The 21,317-nt window shown below is 40.1% G+C and overlaps 1 protein-coding gene across 1 annotated transcript in view; it reads right to left on the bottom strand.

The window, feature by feature from the left end:
• The window catches only part of ctnna2 (catenin (cadherin-associated protein), alpha 2), a 288,411-nt gene that overhangs the window by 1,388 nt on the left and 265,706 nt on the right, over nucleotides 1-21,317 (bottom strand). The window contains exons 14-17 of the mRNA XM_046414546.1: nucleotides 17,479-17,592; nucleotides 10,970-11,151; nucleotides 9,453-9,558; nucleotides 1,444-1,578 (exon numbers count right to left, since the gene is read on the bottom strand). Of these exons, the coding sequence (XP_046270502.1) occupies nucleotides 1,444-1,578; nucleotides 9,453-9,558; nucleotides 10,970-11,151; nucleotides 17,479-17,592 (537 nt within the window). The remainder of the gene's footprint in view (nucleotides 1-1,443; nucleotides 1,579-9,452; nucleotides 9,559-10,969; nucleotides 11,152-17,478; nucleotides 17,593-21,317) is intronic.

Below are 21,317 nucleotides of genomic sequence, written 5' to 3'. Positions count from 1 at the left end.
TGTTTTGTTTGGCTGACATTTAAGGGTCGGCGGCCAGTGGGCCTCCTCCTACCTCACACTGAGACAAGTCAACTGCTTAGATTTAATGAGTGTGGACTCCAGCTGGCCACCATGAAAAGGTTAAAATCTCAGCAGGGCTTGCATGTGAAATTAACAATAATAGAATTCTGAAGAATCACAGAGAACTGTATCAACATGAAATACGATGAGACCCAAAGCAAAGATAAAAGTCATGTATGATTTTAATCAGAGGAGCAAATCATATTAAGGCAATTAATCATAAAGGTCTTGACTGAAAAAACAGTAGGAATAAAACGATTCCACTTTTTTCTCTCCTCACAGAAATCTGAATTCACAACAGCTCCTTTTTATCCATTTAAAGTCTGTATACACTGTATGGAAGGGATAGAAATCATTCTGCGTTAGCTAACATTACCTCACATTACTAAGGATACTAAGGATCAGCCTTCTCTGATCTTACTCTCTGAGACGTCTGTCCCTCCTAGAGGAGGGATCCCTCCTCTTTTGTTCTTTCTGATGTTTATTTCCTTTTTCTGCCTGTAAAAGTGTTTGTTCTGGCGAGTTTTCCCTTATATAAAGGTTACTTAGACAGTTAGACAGATGTTACTGTATACTGTTAACAATGCAACAATGTTCTAAGTCAAATCTGTGATTTTGTGCTGTAAAAAAAATTGACACCTGATCAGTTTGAAAACAAACAAACAACAAAAACTAAACAAAACCCATAAAAACAAATAATTAACTGTCTTTAAACAAAAGTCCACTTAGAAGAAAAATCATCTCATGATTCACAACTGACTGCTGCTGGAACACATGTAGGGAGTACATTTCTCTTTGTTTGAACTATGTATTAACTGATGTATGAACTTTATGAGATGAGAGATGAAATCCTTTCTTATAATCAACAATCGGCTTTGCAGGTGGATTTGCTATATTTTACCGAAAGTACAAAACAACTTTTAGAGAGAGTTGAGAGGAGAGTTACATTATTATGAGGATTATTCTGGTCAAACTAATCAATATTTTTCATTAACACTGAAAGCTTTGAAATGAATAATATGCTGCACATATATTAGTTAAGATAACAGTTAAATGTCAAACGGAAGCAATACGGGATAATTGACTGATTTTACTTTGCGCAGTAATAACAGGGTTCGCAAGGCATGAAAAATACAGATGGAAAAAAATTATGCACTTTCTGGTATTATTAGATGGTAATCGGTCTGAGATAATTGCACCAGCCTTAATCTGCATGACCCTTCATCTGGTCTTCCAAGCTCCATCGTGACCTTGCATTGAAAGGTTTGCCCACTCACAGTGCACAGCACAGACACTGTCTTAGAGTGACCAAGTCTGGTGATTCAAGCCTAAAAACTAACCCAGAGCATGTGCAATAGTAGAGCCCTGTATGGACAGACTTACCCCAGACACGATGAGCTCTCCGCCCAGATTCTGAACCTCAGCTTTCACCTTGCTGCAAATGTTGAGCTGATGACAGTACAGAGCAATTCTCTGAAGGTAGGCCAGCAGATCCTGCTTGCACGCTGAATCGGGGCACTGAGTGGAAAAGAGGAACAAGGAAACACATTGTCAGAACACGCAGACCAAAAACGATAGTAGCCGTAAGTGAGCACTGGCTTTTCAAGAACAGCTGAATACTGCTTGACCCACTTTTAAGGCCTTGCCAGATATTTTAAGTTTCATCAATTTGATCTTAATGTAACATTTGGGAGTTTGAGGCCACTGCAACAGTTGGCCTGGGGTGACAGCATGGAGCACACCTTTGACACCCTTTGATACTCCAAATCATTCACAACATTTGTGTGATATTAAGGAATTATGCCTCACTTACTATTGACACACATAGCAACATGAGCTATTTCAAAATCACTGCATTAATTACTCTTTAAATAAGTACAGTGTGCTAGTAAAGTAATTAGGGTGAGATTTTAGACAGGCAATATAAATCTGGAACTGAACATCAAACTAACCATAAAAAATCTAGGTGGGGGCAATTTAATTTTTTGAAGTATTATGTAGACTGGGCAGCCATCGGCCAATATCAGCGCCAAGTTAAGATACTGGATTTGTCAGTGAGACCCAGAAAGGTTCTTGGCCTTATTTCAGTTATTATTCTCAAAATCTAAAGCTACTTTTTTTTTAATTATTTTAATTTTCATTATTATTATTATTATTTTTTTTTTTTAATCAGAAGGACCATCTGGTTTTAAATGGTGCATATTTTTACTCAAATATGTTTGAGATCTCCACCAGATTGGTTAGATACTGTATAACTTCTGATGTTGAGGCTGTTTTAAAACTGAAATCAAGAACAACAATCCTAGCAAAACCAGTAGGGTTCCAGCATTTTGGGTCACTAATTACATTTCTTTGCACGGACCCTGAAAAATGACATTTTTTTTTTTTCCAGGGGTGGTTTGCTGCAAGTTTGAGTTTCAAAGGCAAGTTGAGTTACACTGCAGGGTGTCAAACTGATTCATTTTACATGAAACAAGTTTGTCACAGCTTGTTGCCCCAGAAGAAAACAGATCAATCAACAGTGAATGGACTTAACGACTTTGCTTCTGCAGCAAGCCTTTTCCGGATCCTTCCTTTTCTTGTCTTCCTTTTTTTTGTTGTTGTTTTGACCGGGGCCTTTTGGCCTACGTACTACTTCAACAGTGAAGAAACCAATCATTCAGAGCAGCAAACGGACCAAAAGGGAATACGAGGACAGCCTTCTGAGGTCTCCTACTATCACACAGTTTTCCCCTATTATTCCACCTGGAAGCTTTCCAGTTGTCAGCTACGGTCCACTAAGCTCCCAGTAGGATAAGAACACTGCATCAGCTGCTTAAAGACTGTGAGCATCATTTTGTAGCAACACCTTTCCTCTAGTCATTAATATTAAATGACCTTAACTAGGGCATTCAGCAACACTGCGTGGGGACATGCACAGCTCATTTCCTTGTCCTATGGGCTCAAGTAGAGCTGGGTGTCAAGTTAAACATCGAGCTGTGATATGAATATACCCCTCTCCAGGTCATGCAGCTTTCCCGGCCGAGAAACATCTCTCCTTCTCTTTGAGAAGACAAACAGTACCGAATGGCCACAAGTGCCCTTCGCTGATGGCCACAAATAGCAAGAATAGTAACAGAAAGATTTGTTTTTTCAGCCTACAAATAATGATTGGAAAGAGCAACTCAAGGTGTGATTTACATTTACAATTATGGCTGCTATCAAAGCAGGAATTTGGAAATCGTAGTAAATAAAACCGAAGCTGACACCAGCATCCAGCTTCCCCTCACTAAGTGGCACTGAAGGCAGACTGCAGAGGAGCTGCTAGCTCATAGAGCAGCCAGTGAGGCAGAGGGAAGCTTCTCCTTGGGCTTTATCACTGCACTGACAGCCCTGGCTAGCATCACCGCTAACTGCACTTAACACTGCTAGCACGCACACACACACACACACACACACACACACACACACTGCTGCCCAGGGTTAGTTTGATGGAGACATGACACAGTGGTTCCCTTTTGTACAGTTGATTAATAGCCCATTTCTTCCACATATTCCCTGTTGATGTAAATAAACTGTATGGCCCATTACTTTGCAGGCCCACTGAAACTCTCTCTGTCTCTATCGCTGTCCATCCTAGTGAAAACCAGCCTTTATTATAGAGTAGCGAGGAAACTGTGTGGGTCACTGCTTGACTTTGTCCCAGACTTTCTGAAACTCCACCTGTCCTCAGTGCATCCCTCAGCATTTCAGGAATATTTATTTGTTCGGTCCAGAGAAACAGCTGAGAAATCTCTTTTTTTTTTTTTTTTTTTGTCACCTAATTGGGCCCAAAATGAATGAAACGTGCTCCCAATGGATAATTCAGTGAGATGAAGTGAACTCTGGTGCTGAAATGAGGGCAACACGCTATCAGACTAAAGCAGTCTGTCAAAACACAAGTCACACCTCACACTGATGCTGCATATAAAAGCAGGCTGAAACTGACCTTTCCTTAATCATTCAGAATGTAAAAAAAGCAGTCTTTTTTTTTATTATTTAATTTTGAACTACACCACGTTTGCTGTGTCTCTTTAATTACGCCACTTTCTACATCGTTCTCATTTCTGATCTAATACATGCCCAGTAGAAGGAAGATGGTACAATGAGAGATTCAAATAGAGCATGTTACACACAGTTACACAATATGCCTTTGAGCTGAATGGACAACTACAGTCTCTGTGATGTAAGCCATCACCTGTCAGTTACTTGAAGAAAACTGGAAATCTTTCTACTTCCTCTCTGGCTTTCCACCAAAATCACAGTGCTACTGTGTTCTGGTGCGTACTGAAACCACCTGTCATATTTATGAGACTACACAATGTGGTTGTTTTCCTTTCTTCTTTGAAATCCCATTTTGCATATAAAAAGTGACCCTGTGTTCCCATTCATGCGAATCTTTGAAACATCCTGTTCTTTTTCAGAATTCATTTAGTGGAATCTGGCATATTAGAATTAAATTTAAAGCTGACACCTGCTGCAACATACAGACAAGCAGACAGACAGTAGTGTGTCAGCATGAAAAGCGGATTATGTGTTGTTATGATGCATTTCTCAGGCATTAATATTAACTGTAAAAAAAGCAGCATAGACATACGGTAACACAATAGATGTCATAGTAAAATGAGAATGGATTTGTCTGAGATGTGAGTGATTTTCACACACTGTGGTTTGGGTCTTGGTTGTGTGAATGAGTTTTGAGGAACTCAACCAAAGAGTGGCTTTGTGAGTTCAGGTAAAACTGGGCGGCAGAACCACTGTCCTAAGTAATGCCCTAATGCCTTTTGTAAAATATTACAATAGATACAACCAGTTCCATCCTGTTCAATAAGCAAGGAGCCTGTTTATGATAAACACAATCAACGGTTTGAGCTGCGACACACTGCTTGAGGAGGCAAGTAAGGTGCTATTTTAAATGCTCCAGTTTACATCACATACACATATTTTTAGATTCGGTGTGACTGACACTTTCTGAGAATATTACTCACTCCTTTTAACTACTGAGCTTGGGAATCGTAACATTTTTCAGTTTTATTCTGTATAAAAGTACTGCTGTAGTTATTGTCTTGCGGCATTGGTGCACTGCAAACAGGAAGTGCTAATAGCTCATTTGGCATACTTTTAATTGTGCCAATTTACCAAAATATTAATGGGCTCAAGTTGATGCCAAGGGCAATAACAACTGAATGCACAACAACACAGAATTATGGGAACTTGCGTCCCAAAACCTTGAGCGTGAATATCTACCAAACAGACATTGACATGAGTCAGACCGTGGAAACTGCTGCTTTAATTTTAGAGAAGGATTTTATACAGAGCTCCTTTATGCTTTCAGAAATAGTATTTTTTTGATCTAAAGGCGTGGGGTGAGACCCAACAACCTCTAAGATTGAACTAAAATACGTATTTTAGACAAATCTACAAACATTGCTGTTTTCTAACTTTTAGATCCCGAGCTTTTCACTCTGCAATAGGATTCGTTTTTAAAGATAGTTTGCTGACTGTTTAACTGTAGTTTTTGTTCTTTACTCAGAAGTCTTTTAATTACACATCAGTCACACTTGGTTTCACCGCTGTCAGCAAAGGCAACGGGAGCTTTGCTCTTGCTGTTCTGCATTCGATGCGACAGGACCTTCTGTGACAACCGAAGTGAAACCTGGAGGTCCGAACACTTGGCCTCAAACTTGCATGTGATTAGCTGCATTTACAAACTACAACTTGATACTTTTAAGTTATTTAATTTTTAACACTACCAAAGCTCAACTGAAAGTCCACAAGTACATTACAAAAAAGAAACGGATTTGTGAAAGTAAGAACAAGGGTTAGTGCTGGTGATATTCAAAATTTTGTTAATGTCAAAAAACAGCCAAAATAAATAAATAATTTAAAAAAGTCCTACTAAAAAGTCTGTGTAGCCACATTTTGATACAACTTATTACTTCAAAAACTACTATAAACACATTAGTGAGCCACCCAGTTGCATTACACGTTTCCTCATTGCCAGTGCATTGCCTGTAGTTTATTTAGTTCAGCATGCATCGTCCTGCAGCTGTAAATACTCGGTAGTGCACCAAACAGTCTTAATCTGTGTCTAAAAATAGTGTGCAAGATTTGCACTATCTACCCTGTTTATATATAACATACTCACCTTAAATTAACTGCACAAGTGCTGTAATCAACAGAGACCACCAACACAGGTAGATTTCAAACCAGATGGTGCTGCAGAATTAGTCTCAAACAGAGTGATTCAAATTGTTACATGCAATGCAGTACGCAACACTCAACAGTCAGCATATGAACGGGTATGCCCAACGTTGTACAGAAGCCAGCAACTATTCAGTCTGTGTCTGTAGGAAGCATATGTAAAGAATGAAGCAAAGTAGGGAAAATGGAGTGGGAGAAATAGAGTAGGAAAAAAAGGCATTGCTGCTGGAGTGAAATGGGGTGAGGTGCCTCGAGGGGTTTTTCTACGTCAAGTGCTGTGCTTAAATGACTATGAAAGAGCTCGCCGTCCTCCCAGCCTTCCACGCAGAATTGACTTCTGCTTCACACATGTTCATCAATAGGGCTGATGTGCAGTCATGGAGACAAGGTTTGCTACTTAAGGGACCTGTCTGAAGGCAGTGGAGCAGCCTTTATTCTTACTGTCAATCCAGAGTTCTCTCGACAAGCACAGGTTACGTACCATAATGTGTGAATGCAAAATACTTGTCTTCTTCGTCCGGAATAAAGACAAATAATCAAGGTTATGTTATTTGTTGTGTAATCCCATTAAGAAGCTTGATAAAAGCAAACTTTTGCTGTTTTAACTTTTAATAACTCTCTCTCTGTTGACTGAATGGAATGGCAAACAGATTTCCTGAATGCCACACGATGAATACACTTTTAGAACAAATACACTGTGAAAATGAAAAGGTCTTCAAGCCCCTCTTTATTTCCTGCCACTGTTCCTGTTCTGGAGTCTGTGGAAGTGTAACAGAAGGCTTTGAATATTCAGTAAACACTGGTCTAGGAACCATTTAAGTGAGAATTAAAAATGGCAAGCCACCTGCTCCTTTCATTACAGCAACTGTTCTGATTCAGACACTGGCTCTGTCAGTGATTTGCCATGTGACAGATTAACTCCCACCTAAACCCTGTTAAACAGCGATCATCACTCGGCAGCCTACAAGAGCTAAGAAATTAATACATAAGCACATAAGTTCATGCTTGCTTTGTCCTTGCTGTCCCAAATTCTGCTCTGAACAACACACACACAAGCTGTGACGCAGACTGACACCTGCTTTCCGAGACAAATGTTCCCAAACTCGCAAACATGCAAACATGCGCACACAGACTGAAATCTCCGTCTGTGGTAATTACTGCATAACAGACAGAGTTTTGCATTCAAGGCCTGAAAGTTCATTCTGTAGTACAATATGCTCTGGAGAGCAGGACGGTGTGACATGAGGAGAACTGTGCCAACTCTGACTAAAGATGCCTTCTGGTCAGTTAAAAGCTTAGCCTACTCTGTGGCCACTCAAACAGACAGCCATTCTGTGCTGTTCTCACAGCAGAGGGCTTGTCCATATATTGTTGTGAGGACGCATACTGTCACAAGAAGGTACAGGATAAAGAAGATATACAGTAGGTGGTGAAAATCATCTCTTTGTGCCGGTACACCCAACCCCGAGCAATGTTTTTTTCTGCGTACTTTAATCTAACTTCATCATGTTCCTTTTATTATGAACATAAAGTACTCTGGATAGGATCACGCCTCCTGACTGAATGTGAAATGATTTTAGTAAGTATAAAACATCTTCACAGGAAATAATGATGAGGACTTGGAGGTGTTTTTCTGTGCTGGGTGAAGTAAAAAGCACAGTCTTATTTTTAATTTTATTTGATTTTACTTCATCTTTTTTAGTTGGCAGGATATGTCATGTTTAAATTAAAAATTTCAGAATGTTAGGGCATGGGCCAAGAACCAAAAGCTTGTTTTACTGGTGTAGAACCTTGTGTACTCAAATATTAAAACATTTTAAACACTGAATTAAAAACTCTCTGGCCTTATTATCCCAATAAGGATCTGAATATAAAATTTTTACAATCAATATTTTTACATGAACAGTTAATCAGATAAATTAGGTGTAACGTGAAAGGGCTCGATTGTAGTTATGAACCCACGTAGAATTATCATCCAACTCTACAGTTTACACTTTTCGTAATTATTTTGCTTTTACGGGGCCCCTAAATTTTTGTTTTATTCTCGCTGCTCTCATCAGCATCATTTCCAGATACAGCAGGCAGCTATTTTCAGCAACAAATCTGTGAAAACCAACTACACACCACCATCCCAGCACCAGATGACAGACAGACAAAGACAATGACTAGTTGGTGAATGTAATGGAGCATTTAGCATAATTTTTCCCAGGAATTAGCTGCCAAACAGTGCATAAAGAGAGTGAATATTGGACTTGTTCTATGTGTGCTGGTTATGTAAAGAAGTCACTGTTTGCTGGCATATTTGCATATTGACTTATAAGGTGATAAGGTGATATTGTATATGTCACTCTTACAGAGTGTCGCAGGTTTAAGATAAGGACATAAAAGAACGATTTCCATAAAACACGAAATAAGTTTTTAAAATTCGTAAAGCAGCTTTGTTTATCGGGCCTTTTGAAAGTTTCAGGACTTCAGTTAAATAAAAAAAATATATATATATATTATTGTGAATTTTGATGTGAACATTTCTTCAGCTCAGCAGCACTGGAAAGAGACCCAGCATGCGATACTGAAACCAACAATAATTATTCCAAGGGTTTGCGAGCTAACAGCAGTTACAATTACAATGACAACAGGCTGCCTTAATAAATCAGTGGGTCTTGTGCCTAAGTGTATTCTCACTGCTTATTAGAGACAGATGAAATGAACATTATGCATTACCTGGAGTGCTGCATTCTGAAATACCTCCCACTTCATTTGCTGTACGTGCACATACACAGCATACACACCTGCCTCTCTTCACTCCCATCCTCCCTCGGCAGAGCACTGATTGATTAGATATTGAAAATGGTCTGTCAACGTGCTTTAGAGAGGTACTCATTTGATAATGAATGCAACACCTCTGTTGGGAGCTAATTATATTAGAGACACAACTTGGTTCTGCTGTCTTGCTCTTTCAGCATGGGGCCCATTGGGAGACACAGTCACAGCCCACCACTCCAGCTGGTCTCATCAATGCCCACATTAAAGATTTCCAATGGCCATGCCCACTTACTCCAACTCAAAATTTGTCCTGGCGCCAGCTGCGGTGATACAGCTGGAGACAGCTTCAGACTGACACACAGTGTAATGACAAAAAATGACAGTGACAGATTCAGTTGCAAGGCTACCTGATCAGCGACAGCGCGGGCCAATTTGTCCATCCTGGAACCAGCCTCTGCAATCTTCTTAGCGGCGTTGATCACATCTGAGGAGTTCTTCAAGGGGCCTTTACCTCTGAGAAAATTCAAGAAGTGAGACACAAGGAAAAAGGGAATGTGGGTGGAGTTGCAGTGTTTCGCTTTAAAGACTGAGTTCACCTCTGTGCCACACAGGCTTTAACAGAAGCTAATTTGCTTTGGCTGTCGAGAGGAATATTACAGAAAGTTGAAGTGCTAGAAGCGAAACCTTCAGTTTTCAAGAACTGAGAAAGCCTTTTGGGTGAGATGTGAAACGTCTTCAACAGCCTAAAAGAAATCAGGTTGCCTTCGCTTCTAGCACTTTAACTACCACGACCCGGATGACTGAGAACCTACATAGACAACATTACAGAAATGTTACAATCAACCAACAATGCAGAATTTACCATATAATGGATGTTGTTTTGTCCCTATTGAGGTATCATAGAAATGTGTTTCCAGGTGTTGTTTTAAAGGCAGAACAGAAGAATTTTCAAGAGCAGGTCCAGTAGGAAAAAAACACACAGGAGGGGGAAATAATGGCTGAGAACTGAGTCAATTAGATGTCTTGTATTTTCTTGATTTGCCAGAATGGGAAACGTTAATCTGGCTAAGATAAGTGTGTATGCCTGTGTGCGATGTCTCATTTTTAGTCAGCGCTAAGCTGAAGTTTCCACACAGTTTGTTCATGCCAGTCTGAGTAACTGGGGTCAATGCCAAGTAATAATGATGCAGTCGCAGCACCACAGCCATAATCACTCATGACTAATCACTTTTGGTTTGCTCCAAGCCATACAATTGTGGAGTGGATCTCAACCCTGTACACAAGACACACCACCATCAGTTAGACATTTCTCTGATGTGTTGAGCCCAGATGGAGGAGACTGAGAGGAAAGCTGTTGGCTCTTAGGAAACATAAGCGACAATGTTCTTAATGAAAACATTATCTATTACACTATATCTTTGAATCTCAGCAGCATCTGATCAAAGAAAAGGCTGCTGGGTCGCCTTCCCGTCAGTTCGCAGGTCTGGGGTTATTTCAAAGGCGAGACTGTTTCTCAGCAATCCCTTTATTTACTTGTTGCTGCAGTATTTTTATGCAAACAATGGCTCCAGACACTACCTGTATGTGAAAAGGGTTGCTCAAAGTGATGAACTCGTGGTAAATTATCAACTGACACTCACCCTCAGCTCATGGCTTTGGCTTTATTATCAAGCTGTTTTGTTTTGATCCACTCTTGCAATCTCATTAGCATGTTTTCTTTGCAGGGAAAAACTACTGTATGCTTCCTAACTGGTACCAAGCTGCAGAAAGAGTGCGGGCTGGTGAACATAGTTGAGAATCTGTCAGTTTAAGATTCAGTTATTTCCCTCTTTCAGTATCTGCTAAATGTGTAAAAAAAAAAGCTACATATTTGGTGACAAATTAGCCACATGATGATACATCAGTGCTGTGGAGTAGTTTTTACCTGGTGAAGTCAGTCATCTCCATCATGATCATACACATCTGCTTGGCCAGCACGATGATGTCATTGCCGTTGTCATCCCACTTAGCCACTTCTGCATCTAGCTTGCACTTCTCCTGTCTGAAGCTCTCCACCTGCTCGGCAATCTTGGCCTTCTCCTCCTGGGGAAGCTGTGCCATGATGGCCTGCAGACAACAAGGGGAGTGTGAAGGAAACAAAAGCATTAGAGGAGGAGGAGGAGAAGAAAAAGGTTGTTGGGGAGTAAATTTAAGCTCAATAAATTGGGAAGATGGCTCATAATGAGGGAAATGCCAGAGGAGAAGAATTTAGGTAAAGGAAGGAGATAAGTTTGGGGAGCAGAATACGATAGGGAAATGAGGAAAGGGGCGAATAAGAACAGGGATTAGTTTTGAAGGAAGAGAATAAAGGAAAGAATATAAAAGGAAGAGCTGTAGCACCATTTGTTCTATTTTTTTCTGTCCAGTCTACTTTTTAATCCGCCCTATAAAACTTGAACATTAAGTTTGGAGACTGACTATCCCTGCCCCTCTGAAATACTTCAAAATAAAGTTCTAAACTTTACATTTAATGACCGGACCTTTTCAAACCCCTTGACATCTTATATCCATAAAGAGCAAATCCATTTTTGCTTTCATTTTTTTTCCCTCGGTGGCCTTTGGGGGCAGGTCCAAAATGGCATAAATCTTGTGGCAAGGTCACAGGCGCAGCAAGTACCCGGTATTATTTGGGAGATAAATGTATAATTACCTTGCTTCTTAGACCAGAGAATGAATAATGCATTTGTTCAACATTATGTCAGGGAGGTGTGATGGAGAGAAGAGTAACCTGGTTTCCATTAGGTCGATTCGATTGACTTGAGAGGCAGAGGGAAAGAAAATGAGTACAGTGAAAAAGAAGAGTCCCCATTGTTTTTTAACCTCATCTATTATTGACTGTCCTCCAAGAATTGCCATTCGCTAAATGAAATAATCGCCCTTGTCCTCCTTTTGCCGCTTCCTTATTCCCTCTCTCACAGCAAAGCTGTTGTGTGGGGGGTGCGGGGTGAGCTCAGAGAGAAAGTGCGCCACTTTGCTCATGTCCCCCGGTAGACGTGTCAGGAGGAAAATGAAAATAAAAAATATAGATGACTTGTCCTCCTGAAATTCTTTGAAAGAAAATGACAAGGAGCAGGAGGAGGGCCTCAGTGAAAGAAAGAAAATTGAAATTACAGATAGAAATAGAGAAGCATGGAGGCACAACTTTCTCATCAGAGGGCAACAGATGTGTCCATGAGCTCTGGCCTACTGATCACTGTGTAAGAAAAGCTTTGATGGTGGTTAGCTTGAAAAAAGAAAAACAAACAAACAAAACCCCCCCCTAAAAAACCCAAACGGCATCAACGGCATAAACAAACAAGCAAAACCAGCCCCCGCAAGCCCAGTGGTGTAGATTTCCTCTGCTGCTGGTGCCAAGACACACAAACAACGGAGCGGCAGCAAATCCCATTAAACAGCGTGTGCGGTGAAAACACTGCTCACATTTAAAACAAATACCAAGTTAATATGTATTTAGACTGCACAATGAGGAATAAACAATTTAAAACAGAATGACTGATTTGAGCAGAGCGGACTTGTATTCACTTTGCAGGTACGCTTAGGCATGTCAGTGTGAGTTATGCGTCGCACGCAGCATGCAGCGGCTCAGGGGCCCCTGCAACACCATTTATTTAATATATGACAGGACTACTGTATGTCTGCCACTGCACAAGTGAAATACGACTGCAAATGATCATTTACAAATCCAACAAATGCTTTCATAATCAAATTTTAACCAATACTCTAACTCTGTTAGAAATATCAGACAGATAACTGAAGCTTGCAGTCAACCCAGATCTGCTCACACAGGATACTCTTCTCACTTTGGCATGTATCCGCTGCACTCTGTTGATTATGGCCACATGCTCAAGATGTCAGTGCTCTGCCCACTCTTTTGCTACCATGTCTGCTGCCACACCTGGAAACTGGTTACTATTGTCACTCTCCACCCCCTGCTGTGTTTCACTGTGCAGAGTGACAAGGTCACAATGTTAATGCTACACACATAACAATCCTTTCCACATGGTTGGCTGGCTGTACTGTTCCTGCTTATTTGAGTTTGTCTTATGTAACACTACACTAGCTGTGTTTATGCCGTTGATTTAAATTACATCCCGTTTTTAGCTTCTAATCAGTTTGGATAACAGCACAAATATTTAAAAATATAAACCTGAGGACTACAAAAGGCACTTTAGTCCAGACACTTTAAGGGTTCTTGTGCTCTCAGCTTGTGGTTCTGGGTAGTCAGAGGCTCCCTGGCTTAAGGCTCGATAGCTACATGTTCATGTTTAATGTTGCCAAAAAATGACGTGGCCAAAGCTGTACTGTAATTTCTGCCTAATTAATAGCAACACAAGTAATTGCACTATACCACCAGGCTTTGACCTCAGGTCTAGAGGGAATTCGTTAGCATATCTTTGCTACTCATATCATTCTTGTACCCAACTGTTGAGCGATTAGTTATTCACTCCTTTCCATAATTACACCAAACAGCATGCTGCTGGTGTCAAATTGGGGGATACCCCACTGAGGAGAAGTTATGGATTTGCTAAATGCCATGGTAACGACTCAGAGAAAGACTGTAAATTGAGAATTTGGGTAATGCTAGGTACAGCTATTTCTGCAAACCAAGACAAAGTGGTCTCCTGAACTGCTAAAAGGGAGCAAAAAGTCTCTTGAAACTCAACAATTTGGGCTGAAAAATTCTTTTTCTAAAATTAGGGATCAAAGGATGTTGGGGAGAGAGAGTGAGGGATTTGGTTGATATTTAAATTCACTCTGAAAATGGTGTGACAAGAGAGAGAGAGCGAAACAGAGAGGGGCTCTGAACACAAAAGAACGTTGCAGCACAGGGGTAAACACATGAGCCAATTGGGACGTCAGGGGAGCAGGAAGGCACTTGGTGAAGACCCCCTCTCCCGCCTCCCCTGCTCTCTAGAATTCACTTATCCCCAAATCCCTTCCCCTACTTTACTGATAACAACAAGGAGCGGGCCTTGGGAGCTTAACATAGTGGCAAATCCGGCCGAGGGAGTGCTGTGCCAATACACTCTGCGACTCGGCTACGTCTGCAGGGATTAGAGCGCTTTCAGGGTTTCTTCACTGAGCGAGGCGTCTTGAAATGACTTTAATTTGTTTCATTTGAAATAAACTGCCCAGACACTCAGAGTTCAATTTTATGGATGACCTATCAACAGTGTTATCCAATCACTGTGTTAAAAATGTTGGGTGTATGTGTGTGTGTGTGTGTGGAGGGGGGCCTTTGCATTTAGCTTTCTGTGCATTGTCCGTGGTGTGTTATAGAAGGAGAGTTTGTTTCTGCATGCTCTAATAGAAAGAGACACTATGTAAGGCCTCCTTCCTCTGCGTGTTTTTCTGCCTTCTCATTATGCATGTTTGCTCTAGTAACTTATCTTTATGCGTAAGTATAATAGAAGTGACAAGTGGAGCACAACGCACGGCAAAGCACTGGGAACAAAGGCCCCTGGGACTGCCCCGGACTTGATTTTATTTCTTTCTACACTGAGCAAGAGAGGGACAGTGAGATGGAGAAAGCGAGAGGGAGATATTACGCCCGTGTCATGTGTGTGATACCAGCACAGTGAAGGGGCTTGGAGGGATCATGACTGTAAACCTCAGTGTGCTTGTGTCAGCTCTTGTGAAGAAAATGGATTACGCTTCCTCTTGTCTGTTTGAATAGAAACATAGAACACCAGTGTGCACTTGGCATGACTGTGAGAGGACAACAAGCTTTTTCCTGACACAACAGGCTGAGACTGACTGGGAAGATCACCAATGGTTCACATTTTTTATGGATGCGCTTGTCTTCTGGGCGTGTAAATGTTTAGTCTCCGAGGGCCTAACTGAGAGGACTTTTCAGCATGTATGTCAGTACGTTGTGCACGATTATTTGCACTAAACACACAAATGGGAATAATCACCCTTGATAACGTGCTGCGATAAGTTGTTGTGCACTTAACTGATGCGAGCTCGAGTGCATAGCTAACCAATCAAGGACGCCTGATCGATCATTACATTCAGCCACGTCACCCTTTAATCCACCTTATAGCACTATACTTCACCAACAAGTTATGACAAACGAACATGCTGCTACTTCAAACTGTTCCCAAAAAGGACTGCCCACTCAAAGCGCAGTTGAGTGCCAGGAAAACTAGTGAACAGTTTGGTGCTGTGAAGCTCCTTTGTGTGGCAGCTCTGGTGCGTCTAAGCTCAGATGGCCCTACAATGTTACGCTGCGGGAGCCTTAGTGGGAGTATACATACAACAAACTCAAGGCACTTCACACCCAGGACCCCCACAGTCATCCTGGAGCATTTACTGTGCACTCAAAGCATGGGCTTGTTCTTTTTGTTGGTTGGATTTCAGATGCTAAACTTTTATGAGCTGTTTTGTAGTTCGTCACATGCTTGACTACTAAAAATTTCTGCTAAAATCGACTCAGATCTAAATGACATCTCTCACACACCACTGTGGAATTGTGAAATGTGATTATGTTTTGTTTCAAACACATAGAAAAACACATATGTGAAAGTCAAATTTTACATTTTGCTATGTGTTACATTACTGGTCTGTTTTAGGGCTGTAAACTAATGACTTAAGTGTACTGTAGAACACATGCTAACAGTTGTTAGTTTCTCCTAAAATTGACAACGTGATCAATTTCGTCAAATGACAAAAACATGTTCCAACATCTCAGTTTAACTGACAAAGACCTCCAGGGTTTAGTATAATTCCTTTCATGGGGGAAGTATTGTGATGCGGTTATAGAACAAGCCACATGTCTTAGGGACCAGATTGCAGCGGGTGGATTTTTAAGCAAAAACACAAGCTTTCCCTAATCCTAAACAAGTAGTTCAAGTGATACCCTGGAAAGAAAAAAAGACATGCAAACATATAAATATAAAAAGGCCCATAAACAATTTTTGTAACAGTCAGATGGAACTGATTTCGGAAGCATTAAAAAGCTCTGCAAAAAAAATGCTCATTTGTGTCGTTTTGTCAGGGAATAACAAACAACATATTTTGTCATTTAGTTTGAAGGACTTGTTGGCTGCACTCACAGTCCATGATATTAAAAACCGATGCAACATTTGAAAATAAATTGGGCATTTCATCGAGAACTTCCATTTGTGTGCCAGTTTTATAAATGCTGCGAAAAGATTAGTAATGCCAGGGAAAATAGCCAGGGTAGATTTAAAGCAAGACTATGTAATTTCTGAAATAAGAAAAAACTATTACGAAAATCCATTAGCAGTAAAACACACCCTTGTTCAATTAAATACACTCAGGGGTTTTGCAGCTACAGTTCGTCTATGATGGCCAGTGGATTATGGTGGCCATTTACGCTAATAAGTTAACAAACTTTGGCTGGATATTACCGCATATCTTACTGCATACCTTTCACCTTTCTGTCTTTCTGAGTTCTCTCTATTACACTATGATTTAGCATTGACCATTATCCCATTATTACTATTTGTGGCAAGAGTGGCTACTGCACAGAAGCAGTCACATGGCCCCACTTCTATGTATAGTATTTTGAGCGAGCCTAAAGAATGAAGGATTGCCCATTAGCAGTGTCTGAGTTGGTTATTTTTTTGTTGTAACTAATATCAGAAGGCATCAAAATAAGGGCTATAGCTGTATGGTACATACATTTAGCAACAATATGCTGTTTTGGTTTTATTTCTCCCCTCTTTGTGCATTACCCCCTTGTGTGTGCAGACTGGGTACAGACTCAGGCAATATAATTCAGGCCTGTGCCACAGGGAGAGGCACTGGGCCAAGTCATACTTCTGCCATCCACAATCCATTCAACATGCAACACACTGCTAGAGCCTCTGTGTTGCTGGAGGGGAGCAAGCACTGATACCCTCTTAATGTTCTTTAAGCCGGGCCCAAGTGAACAATTGCTAATGTGCAACAAAGCCCAGACCCTCATGATCGTGACTGAAGCCCTGGCACAGTCCTGTACAGTATTTTGTGTTTTTGTCTGGCATCAGAAGGGAATTTGGTAATTACTTCTTTGTTTGTGACTACAATTTTACACCTGCCATCCCCAAACAGTGTTAACTGAAAATAATCCCAATTGTTAGGATAATTTAAATGGACTTTCAAGCTATGTAAGTGGAATTAGTTAGATGAATTCTTGTATGATCAATTCAGCCATGGTCAGGGAATAGGGGTGGTTGTTGGGGTGGGATGCAGTTCAATGAGCATGAGCACCTCAGCCTACAAGCAATAACAATAACACTTAAATGAAAAACTTGGGCTTGTTGCCCAGCATGTTACCCAGAACCAAATAGATGTTTTCCGTTTCTTTATTTTTTAATGTGAGGTTCCATAACTGAGGCACATTCGAGAAATTTCATCACAGTGGGGAAGTGAACATCCACTCACCCGAGCACTCTGTCCAGCAATAAGCTGGTCATCTTCAGTCTGGACGCTAGTCCTGCTGCGAGTATCATAGTCCTCCTGCTCGAAGTCAGAGTCGTCTTCTAGCTCCTCTGGTGTCTTCAAGAAACACAAAGACATTTAAAAGGCTGTCATAAATAGACAATAGAAAAGGTCAATTTTCTTTGGCTTTATGCCCCATTGTGTGGGAAGTCAGACAAATATCACATATCACACACAGCTTTGACTTATTTTTTTATTCAGAACCTCATGGAAGGTTTTAGTTCAACTCAGCATATGACAGAGAGGATCTTGAAAATGCAGAAATTAGGAGTTAAAGGTGTTTATTCAAACCACAAGCACTGATGTGTTGGCATTAAGGTAAAAATATACCTGACGGGAAATAAAAACGCAGTGGCAGCTGTCAGAAATCAAACAAGATGAAAGGCTGTGGTGTAAATAGCAACAACCGGTCACTGTTCGAACACAGAAAATTGCACATGTGAGCACCTTCTTTTTAAGCATCAAATATCTGGACCCATTCAATAAGAATATATCAAAAATGTCTAGGTTTGGTAAGTTAAAGGATCTTAGTGGCATTTTTACAGTGGAGAGTGATAGTATGAACAGAGTGGTTTAACTTTTGGAACTTTATGAAACCATTCAAAACTACTTAATAATACAAATATTATTACTCATTTTTTCAGTTTAAGATTAAATTAAATATTAACACCATTTTAAGTTTTTAGCCCAACCTTTAGTCAAAGGAGAAGAAACCATCAACAATGATGTGGACGTGTGGAAAAATTACTGCTGGATAATGTCATGCGCTGCAAGATTCGATTCTAATGATCTACCTACCACTACTACCACTAATACTGTGGCTCTGACAACTATTCTGTCAGTACTGGATTAAGAAAAAACTGACATCTCTTTGTCAAGCCACGACTCAAGGGTGGGACAAGATTTTGTGGGTGGTCTCAGTGAAGGCTGGCGTTAAAATATATAACAGGACTGTATTTTAAACAAGAAGCAACTGTGAAAATGTGAAACTTACTGTTGCGTAAATGAATATTTGCACAGTCTGTCTCTGAGCTTATGTTCATTTATTTTCTTTTGAATATCAATCATGATTACTCATTGCTGTGTCAATTTTAATAGCTTTAATATTATTCTTTAAAAAGCAGTGACAGTCCTTTGATTTCTCTTTTTGTAATTCAAAGGAGAAAGAAAAGGCACGACTGAAAAGAGCTGTGTGAATGTAGCATTGCTTCAACATTCTAAATGACTGAAAAAGCACTGGGAGCACAAACAATTTGTGGTCTCTCATCAAAATAAAAAGATTGAAATTTATTAGTGAGTTATATTTATTCCGTCTGCTCAAAGTGAAAGACTTAATGATTAATACACATATTTATTGGTCTCTACTGGCTACAAAGTGCCATCTCCCTTATTAAGATCAGTGGGTGAGTCAGTTGACTTCAGCACAGATTTGATGGTAACATATTCGATGCCGCATGGCTTACCTGCCGCATAGCAGAGCATCAGTTCAACATCTGCATATGTGTAAAGTCCTGCTTCCCACATCATGCTGGCATTTAAAAAAAAGCCCTGAATTCACAGGGCTGTCACAGGTGTTCTTCAAAAGAGTGGTGTGAATAATTTTATTTATGGGCTGCGAGAATGTTTACTCGCCCTGACGGTTAATTAAGCAAGAGATACAATAATTTTTAAAAAGTATTTTTAAAAGTATACCCACTTTGCTGCAATTATGGCAAACAATGAGCTTGAAATAAAAATAGAAAAGGAACCACATGCACTGAAAATAATCTTCAAGTGAAAACCCATTACTTTGAGCTTACGTAATGTTGTTTTACTCTTATTCATTCATAAAAACACAAACTGCATCATGTATTCACCTGAACATGTTCACAGTTTTTTTTTAGTGTATACTTTGATTTATTACTTGACTCATTGTTTCCCTTGTTTGGTTTTACTAGTCCAACTAAATCATAATATTTTAGTCTCTGCACTGACCTAATCCCACCATGAGAAATAATCATCTCATTTTATCTCAAAATAAAAACAGAGCACTTGGCAACCCTCCCTCCTCTGAAAGGGAAAGTATTCCTAACTGTATCACAAAATCGTAGAACCCAATATTAACCACAGACTGGTAATTCACGATAGTTAATTTCTGCACATAATGTAATAATCGTGGTGACAACATACTTATTCTTTAATCTGACTGCACAAAGCTGAGATAAAGGTCAGTGGGACTGTGATTTCCCTCCATCCAAAATCAAGCGTGGAGCTGCAGTTGAGTAAGATGACACAAAGACAGACAGACTAAGGCCTTGTTAAGAAAGACATTAGCTTTTGTTGTGCTTAATTCTGCTTTCTATTGCAACAGATGACAAAATTATTGCTATTGAGATAATTCCCCATCTCATTATATTATAAACCACTGTGCAGTATCATGGCAACTGATAACCCTTTAAAGTAATGGATCTATTATTAAAATCTGTCTCCTCAGGAACCTGAAACAATATATACATCAGTGCAGTCATTTTTCTTTAAAGGCAGTGCTGGTATAGATGTGAACCATCCAGTAAGACTTGAACTTCCTATGTGAGAAAGGCTGTAGGTCAGGTTGCTGAGACAGGGAGAGAGTGTAAACACTGGTTATATTACAGTTGCCAATCTCCAACCACTGTTCCATTCTATCCAGTGCGTGCTGCTCCATTGCACCGCTCTGTATTTGTGTGTGCGTACGTGGGTACATAAAGGCCAGGACAAAGCTATGTTTTCGAGAACTTTCATTATAACTTTACACTCTTCTCAAGACCTGCCTCAATTTTTAAACACTGTGGCGAATTGGGTCCTTAATCCATCGACTGCTCATAAGATCTGTGCTGTAAAAATTCTAAAGGAGCCATTATTCGGCGTGAGTGGGGGGAGAAAAATAACACAGACACCTAAATATGTGTGCGCAAAAAACTATTACATGTGGCACCAACATTTGCTATCTATATTATGGAGTTAGACAACAGAGAAAAGCAAGGATCTTCCAAGTTGTTTCCTCAGAAAGTAATTGAACTTGGATGGGATTATGAAGCCAGCTGGTCCCGGGCAGTTCAAAGCTGCCTGTTTTACATTATTTACCAACATCAAATTATTTTCCATAATTAGATTTTTTCCAGAGCTGCACTGGGAAAGCTTCCAGCCTGCATAAAGTTGAATAAATGAATTACATGGTGAAGAGAGAAGGGCCGGATCGGGTGAAAAATGCAGATAGCATCATGGTGGGTACGACACGCTGCAGAGCTACTGGTATCATGTTATGCAGCATTTTTATCATGACGTGTTGTATCGCGACGTCTTCAGATCATGTGAGAGGTGCAACATTCCAGATGATTTCTAGATTTCAGTTATGTTTTTCTTTAACCGTGGGGCAAATATATTTTTGTCATAAAACATCCACTATCATCTATGATAGCCAATGGAACACTTTGCTCCAATGATAATTTTAAACAGATGTGTAGCTAAAAGGACACAGAAGAGGTAAAAAAGTGGACAGGTGTCTGCGAATTTGACAAATTTATCTCACGAGGGTGAAGTTCACATGGGTATGAATCCAGTCAAACTATTCCATGAATAAATGCTCTGGTTTCTACATTTGTAAGAGAGATAATTTCTAAACATTAATAGGAGGGTAAAAAGGATGATAATATGTAGACTGGTAGATCATAAATTTACCAAGTGGGCTTAATAAAGACCCACTGACTCTTCAGCAACACTAGGAAATAAATTATTTAAATGCCTATATTCACAAAATACCCGTT

Source organism: Scatophagus argus, chromosome 2, assembly GCF_020382885.2.
Source record: "Scatophagus argus isolate fScaArg1 chromosome 2, fScaArg1.pri, whole genome shotgun sequence".
NCBI classification, from domain to species: Eukaryota; Metazoa; Chordata; class Actinopteri; family Scatophagidae; genus Scatophagus; species Scatophagus argus.
The sequence above is the reverse complement of the archived record's forward strand: the minus strand, read 5'-3'. Positions and strand labels throughout refer to the sequence as shown.